Consider the following 7,769-nt stretch of genomic DNA (forward strand, 5'->3'; position numbering starts at 1 on the left):
TGGAGTCCCCATCCCTGGAGGTATCAAAAACCCTGTAGACGTGGCACTTGGGGACACTTGGTTTAGTGGCCGTGGTGCTGTTGGGTTGATGGTTGGACTTGATGTCTTAGAGGGCTTTTCCAATCTCAGTGATTCAGTGATTCCAGAGAACACCCCTCTCCTTTATTCACAGAGGAAGCCGAGGTACCAAACCTTCAGATAACGAAGGTTGGTAAAGCTGAATCCAGCTCTAAATGGTGAAATGAAGGCAAGCATTAAAAATGTAAAAAATACCGCAGAAGAAAATGGAAAAAAAAAATCCCACAAAAGCTTAACAGCTGATTTAAATCAGAAATGAAAATTTCTGAAGTGCACCAAATGATGAGAGAAGCTAAAACCTTGCAGGAAAAATTCATGTCTGGCAGGGCTAAAAACCACCAAAAAAGGGGACTTTGAAAGGAACACAAATATCAGAAACAAAGCAAAGCCTCAAGGAGGTGCATGCTGCTTCTCCAGAGTCATTCTTAACTAAGTACTCCTAACTAAGAGTACTTTCCCCTTGTAGTTTCTATCAGGAAACAGTGAAGTGCTTTCCACCAATTATGAGAAAAGGTGATAAAAAGCCTCTACTAGAAAATACATTTTTAGATCAGCAGGTCTCGCTAGCTTGCAGCTGGGATTCTTAGAATAATTCCTTGAGGAATTACCTGGCCCAGAGAAGGCGATTCTTAACAGATCTTGGAATAGCCAGGACTGGAGCGTGCTGTGTCGCCCCGATATTCAACAAGGGAGGCAAGACACCTTAAATCAGCACAAACATCCCATCCTGCCATTAATTCATTCGAAGTGACAGAACCGCTGAATTGAGACTCAACTAATAAGTGCTACACGAAGCGCTGTAACCTCATGGAAAAGAGGTCTGGCCAAAATAAATCTGATTGTCTTATTCGAATGTGTTGCAAGTTTGGCTTCTAAAGGAGCCGCATGGGTGTAATGTACTTTCAAATCTGCAGTTCCTTTAGAAGCCAGACCTGTAACGCACGGTCACTGAGCCGTTAGCGCCGCACCAAATAACTACGGCACTACACACGGAGTAAGCGCTGAGTAACGGACAGCTGTCAAGAAGTCCTCAGTGGTGCAGAAAGGCACAGAAAGGAAAACAGCGTAATGCAGCTCCTCCCGTTCCTCTGCACAGGGTTGCTAAGATTCGGAGAAGAATTCAACATATGGCTTGGGTTTTGTCCCCCCCCCAATTAAAAAATTAGTTTAGAAATCAGGAGAAGGCAAAGAACTTGATGGTAAAAAATACTGCAGCACAGTATTGTGAGAAGCTCAGAAAAGCTCTACCTGCTTAACTGACTTGAAAAAGAAGACTGAGAAGTGCTTTCGTTGAGATGAGTAAGTATCTGCGTAGGAAAGAACCAGGGGTGCTGGAGTCCGCCTCGATTTAATGGAAGGAGAACCACACGTACCAGAGCCAACGGGTGTAAAGTGAAGCTGAACGCATTAAAACTGAAAATGAGGCATAAATTTGCATTGGCAGTGAATTTTCCATTTCTGATTTCTTCAGCTGAAGAGCAGATGTCTTTCTGGAAGATGCTTTAATCAGAGAGAAGATGCCAGGCTCCAGAGAAAGCCAAGAAGGGGAAATGCAACGAAACCGCATTACGCAACACGTAGATCCAGATAATTCCAACGGCTCCGGGCTCGCAGGATCGTTCAGGTCGGAAGGGACCTGAAGTCCAGCCTCCTGCTCAGAACCAGGTGACGTTAATCTCAGAGCAGGTTGCTTAGAGGCTTCTCCTCCTGGGTCTTGGCAACCTCCAAGGCTGGAGACAGCACAAGCTCTCGGGGCCCTGCTCCACCGCTCAAGCATCCCGGCGGGGAAGAAGTTTCCCCTTACAGACAGTTTTTATCTGCCCTTATAGTTTGTAGATTATTTTGGGAACTGGGGGAGTTAATTAAAAGATATTAGTCTTATAAATGAGAAGTCTAGTAAGAGCCAGCTTCTAAACAGAAGAAGCTTTCCAAAGAGAAGCTGGTTCTTACTCGACTTTCCATTTATAAGACTCCCAGGCTGTATGATACAAAAGGTTTTGTGTCATACAGCCTAGAGGGTATCATCCAAGTTTCTGTCGAGCTCATAATTGAGCGGCATGACTCAGCTTAATGAGTGAGCCCTAAATACATCGTTTATCACACGTGAGTCAGCCCTGGCTCCCTCCGCTCTGCCGCAACCCCCCCTCCCTGAGCTCCTGCTCTCTTCGCTCCGTGCCACCTCGCAGAACCCTCCGTGCTCTCCTCCTCGGTGCGTCACTGGCGCTGACGTCCCTTCCCGCTCCACACAACGCCACCACCTCCACGTGTCCAACCAGCCGGGCAAGAGGAATCATTGAATCACAGAATCATTATGGTTGGAAAAGACGTCTAAGATCACCGAGTCCAGCCGTCAACCCAACACCACCGTGACCACTAAACTATGTCCCCAAGTGCCACCTCCAGAGCAGGAGACTCCACACCCTCTCTGGGCAGCCTGGGCCGGGGCTCTGGCACCCTCACAAAGTTTTTCTTGATGTTTTTGTGGAACCTCCTGTGCTCCAGCTTGTATCTATCACCCCTTGTCCTGTCACTGGACATCCCTGAGCAGAGCCTGGCTCCGTCCCCCTGACACTCCTCCTTGACGTATTTATAACCATGAGTGAGGTCACCCCTCAGGCTCCTCTTCTCCAGCTGCAGAGCCCCAGCTCCTTCAGCCTTTCCTCCCCAGGGAGATGTTCCAGTCCCCTAATCATCATTTACATCAGTCATGCCTGGGACAACTCATTTCTGGTGTCTTTTGAGTGCTTTGAAGACAACAGGCTCTACAGAGAACTCCCACCAGAGCTCGTCGTCACGTCAGGGCAGATATCCAAGGTGCTGGTGGTGTAAAGAGGCTCCTCAGACGCGTGCAAGAAATCTGCTCAGAACGTGGTCACCTGAACCACAAAGAATCAAACCATTTCTCACACGACATCCTACGCTTTCCTAAATCTGTAATTCAGTTTTGGGTGCCCGCTTTTGCACTTCAGCTCACAAAGGTTTAGCGTCTGAAGAAATCGAGATGAATTTAGCAAATGAATTTAGCAGGCAATAATGAGCTGAACAGGGTAAAAAAACACAACGTGCAGAACCACTGACTAAAAAATTGACTTCCCCTCCTACTGATAGCGACCGCGTGCTCACCGGCACAGGGAGACTAAACACAACAGGCCCCTCCGGAGAGAATTTGCTCACAGCCCCGTGCAGACATGTTCCTACCACAGAACACGAGCCCAACCTGAAGAGCGACCGCACTTGAGATGTACAGACGATGTGAATCCATTATCACTTCCAAGAGCAGACCGGCTCCGAGTTCCTCTGGAGCTACGAAACTGTGCCTGGAGCTAATCCATAACCCTGTGCCGCTCCTGCCATGATCTCCCTCCCCTTTCTGCCCCTTCCCTTTGTTCCACCTTGCCTTAGACCAAAACCTCTTTGAGTAAGGACAACGTTTTGCTGTTGATTTCACGGAGAGGCTCTTGTCCAATTTAAAGAACGGAAAGCGTAAGCGCACGATAATATTTCATAAAATCCCAGAACTGTCAGGGTTGGAAGGGACCTCAGAGCTCATCCAGTTCCAACCCCCTGCCACGGGCAGGGACATCCCCCACGAGATCAGGCCGCCCAGAGCCCCATCCAGCCTGGCCTGAAAAACTCCCAGGGATGGGGATGCAACCCCCTCTAGTGGCACCCTGTGCCAGGGTCTCCCCACCCTCCTGGGGAAGAACTTCTTCCTCACGTCCCCTCTGAACCGACCCATCTCCAGCTTCAATCCATTCCCTCTAGTCCTGTCACTGCCCGACACCCTCACAAGCCCCTCCCCAGCTTTCTTGTAGCCCCCTGGAGATCCTGGAAGGCACCAAAAGGTCTCCTGGGAGCTTCTCTTCTGCAGAGTGAACAGCCCCAGCTCTCTCAGTGTGTCTGCACAGCAGAGCTGCTCCAGCCTCTGAGCATCCTCGTGGCCCTTCTCTGGACACGCTCCAGCACATCCATTTCAGACTGCAGTCACCAACCACGAGCCCAAATTTAGCAGGACTCTATGAAAAACAGTAACAGACCCTCATCAGGAACCCAAAGCCTTCCAAATCTTATGGTTTTGGGATATTTTAACCAAAGCAGCACCACACGCACATGAAACCCCATCTGTGCCAACACACAGAGCCAGCACGGAGAAGCCTTTTTGCAAATTCTTTCTACTCCTGACGAAGCATTTACAACAGTGCGACAGGCGAGCGGGAATCTCGGGGCAGCAATTCCCGACGCGGGGCAGGGAGGGACGCGCGCTCCTGGCGGGAGCTGGCTTACTTTGAGCAGCTTCATGAGCCCTTCCAGCTGCACCATCAGCTCTCTTCTGCTCTCCTGCAGGGCAGACATCCTCTGTTCCAGCTCATCCTTCCTCTGGCTGTTCAGGTGACATGAAAGAAAGAGTCAGAAAGGGAACTCAGCTTCAGGAAATTCACCATCTACCCGTGTCTTTGCTTTTCATCACTCCTCCCCCCATTTTTTTAAAAAAACCACAGTAAAATGACCATGAAACCTATAGATAACAATCAGGCATTTCACTGAAAACCCAGGAACCCGCACTCAGCACCTTGGGAGGAGGAAGCCCTTTCCAAGATCATTGCATTTTGAGGGGTAAGAAAAAAAAAAAAAGGCATCTTTTTTCTTCCTCTCTTAATGTCCGACCCAGACCCCTGCAGAGCTTTCAGACAAGAATGAAGGATGGGAAGAAAGGAGGAAAGGCAGAGACCAAAAAATATTAATAATAAAAGAAACCAGCAGAGGAGAAAAGGCTGCAGATGTTCGGAAAGGAAAAGCCGTGCCCAGCCTGGACGGAGCCTCGGCAGAGCTATTTCTGTCACCAACATGACGCGTGAGCTTTGACAGATTTCCTCCACCAGAACCCAGGTAACAAGGAAAGGAGACAAGAAGTGACCTTCCCTTTCCCTGGCATCAGACAACCACTGCATTTCTGCAGATGGCCCTCTGGCAGATATTTAAGGAAACAGGACTGTTTGGTTTTATTTTATACTTTAAAAAAAATAAAATAAAGAAGTGACTCACACAAGGAGAGATTCAAAGGCAAACGTCAGCGCGTCGGAAGTTCAGTGGCTGACGTGATTCGAGAAATGCTGGGCCCCAAAAGTCCCAGTCACAGGTAATGACAAATAACTAGGAAAAAACCCACCCTATTAAAACTTTATTTATTCATCTGCAGTGATTTTTGGGAACATCAGGTCTTAACCTAAAGCTGAAGGCACCACATGTCACAGACTGAATATTTAAATGCCTTAGATTGTCTCTGTGTTCTCATGTGACACAGATTTAACCTGTTTTGAGGCTGGTTCTCAAGAGAAGTCTGCAAAGCATTAACTATCCTGGGTAATTCTTTCTACAGCCTTTTGTACTTTAAAGAATGCGGCTGTCAAATGCTGCAACACATCCCCAAGGTAAGGCAGTGAAGAGGAGGTTACACACCGCGGTCACCCAGAATGTGTCAAACACCCACCCCAGACACAGCCTCACCTGCTCCATGGTCCTTCTGGGACCGTATTTGCCAGTGGGATTTGAATGTCTGGAGGCCAGAAACGGCCACGTTGAACACTGCGTCCAGTGCTGGTGTCCCCACCATGAGAGGGACACGGAGCTGTTGGGACGAGCCCAGAGGAGGCCACAGGGATGACCCGGGGCTTGGGGCGGCTTTGCGGCGAGGACAGGCTGCGGGAGCTGGGGTTGTGCAGCTGGAGCAGAGCAGACTCCGGGGGCACCTTATCCCTGCCTGCAGTGCCTGAAGGGAACCTGCAGGGAGCCTGGGCAGGGACTGGGTACAAGAGTGTCCAGCGACAGCACAAGGGGAAATGGGCTGAAACTGCAGGAGAATGGGTTTCGCTGGGATCTGAGGGAGAAATTCTTGCGTGCGAGGGTGGCCAGACTCTGGACTAGATTGCCCAGAGGGGCTGTGGCTGGCCCGCACCGCGGGTCAGTAGGCCAGGTTGGATGAACCTGGAGCAACCTGGGCTGGTTCAGGGCGTCCCTGCCCATGGCAGGGGCTGGGTTACAGGATCTCTGAGCTCCCTTCCAGCCCAAGACGTTCTAGGACTCTATGATCATTCAGCTTTTTTTTTCTTTTGCTGCTGGTGTGTTTTTTTTTCCCCTTGGTTAACTCTATTCTGTCCCAAATAACTTGGATTCTTGGAGAAAAAATCTTCAGGAAAGGCATCTAGGGACTGAAAACTCGATCACTGCTCTTGGGATTACTGATTTGGGCTTTATCTGTGGTCTGGATGCATCTGGATCCAGTTTAAGCTCTTGGGTTTTGTTTTACCTTTCTCAAGCGGGTGAAACAATACATCCATTTGCCTCGTAATGGCTTTTTTTTTTCCCCACCTTCTTCATAGAATTTGCGGGTGTCTTCTGCATTTTCTCCAGTTTCTTAAGCATTTTGAAAAAAATATAAACGTCTGTGCAAAGCGTGAAGCTAGAGAATCTATGATCTGTTATCATTAGGTCACAGAATGAAAAATACCAAAACGTGCAAACTCCGTATGAAAAAGTAACGAAAGAAGTTGGAAGTCTCAGATTCTGCAGATTCTGTTACCCCTTGCAGACATTGTCTGCGGTTGTCATAGCTCCACCCCAAGAGCAGTGACCTTCATGGAGAACCTGTGAGCGTGCCAAGAGCTGTGTCCTTCATGAAGAACTTGTCAAGCCCAACCACTGCTGCCACATCTTCAGCGGGCAGGCAGGGTTTGCCCCAGCGAATGAAACACGAGGCAGCCCGCACCGAGCTGCTGCTGCCACCAGCTTAGATTTTAGACCAGACAGATGGCATTTCTGAAGGGTGAGCTTGGAATTAACTGCTAATAGAAGATGAAACAGAGTACAGCCAGAGAATGCCCTTGTGACTACCCGGATGATGAAACCCTTTATTCTATAAATGCTGACAGTTCTCCCCCGCCGCTTCAAAATTCAAACGTAACCAAAGAGGCTTTAAAGACTGTTCTCCAAGTTTGGATGCACGGCTGACTGCGCAGGTATGAACTTTTGGAGTTTGCTGACTAATCGAATAACTGACGTTTCATCCCCATCTTTACTCCCTTGGACAATAAACGATAGGTGGTTCATCCCTGCTAGCTTTTCCTAGCAGTTTCTTCTTTACGGTTTTCAGAGTCACACAAACAGAACTAATTTCAAAAGACGTTTTTATTTACTTCTAAATCCACGTAAAAATCCACTGTCTTCAGCAGTTTAAATAACACTTTAAGGCTGCTGAAGAGACGCTTTCCCCAGGACCAGCCCAAGCTCCCCGGCCCCAGGACTGAACACACGTGAGCCTTGGATGCCCCTTTTACCGTAGCAGCCGGAGCTCAGCCAGTAAAGTTGGGTTCTGCTGCGCTTTCTCGGGAGTGGGTTGAGAGGCTTGTTCATGCTCCAGCCTGAGACGCTGAATTTCTTGGAGTATCTCTCTGTGGGGATAACAGAGAGGAGATTAGAGAGGAACAAAGTTCAGCCTCTGTGCCGCTCTTAAATCCCGCGACGGCCCTTGGAGCCCTCTCCCTGCCAGGCTCCAGCCCCCGGGCAGCCACTGGGCTCGTGTGTCCCTGGCGTGGACTCAAAGCCCAGGCAGGTAACGCAGCACAGCCCTACGGATTGCTGCAACACACACGGAAAAGATGAAATTAAGAGGTGCGTGGCCAGCAGGGTGAGGGAGG

General features: G+C 49.2%; 1 protein-coding gene across 1 annotated transcript; it reads right to left on the reverse strand.

The window, feature by feature from the left end:
* Positions 1–4,362: 4,362 nt before the first annotated feature.
* LOC104269598 (dystrobrevin beta-like) lies at positions 4,363–7,523 on the reverse strand (the record flags this gene model as incomplete). Its single annotated transcript, XM_009874227.1, has 2 exons — positions 4,363–4,459; positions 7,410–7,523. Coding segments are annotated over 2 exons (211 nt in total), but the record flags the coding sequence as incomplete, so codon positions are not given.
* Between the last annotated feature and the right edge of the window lie 246 nt (positions 7,524–7,769).

Source organism: Apaloderma vittatum, unplaced genomic scaffold (assembly GCF_000703405.1).
Source record: "Apaloderma vittatum isolate BGI_N311 unplaced genomic scaffold, ASM70340v1 scaffold4778, whole genome shotgun sequence".
Taxonomy (NCBI): domain Eukaryota; kingdom Metazoa; phylum Chordata; class Aves; order Trogoniformes; family Trogonidae; genus Apaloderma; species Apaloderma vittatum.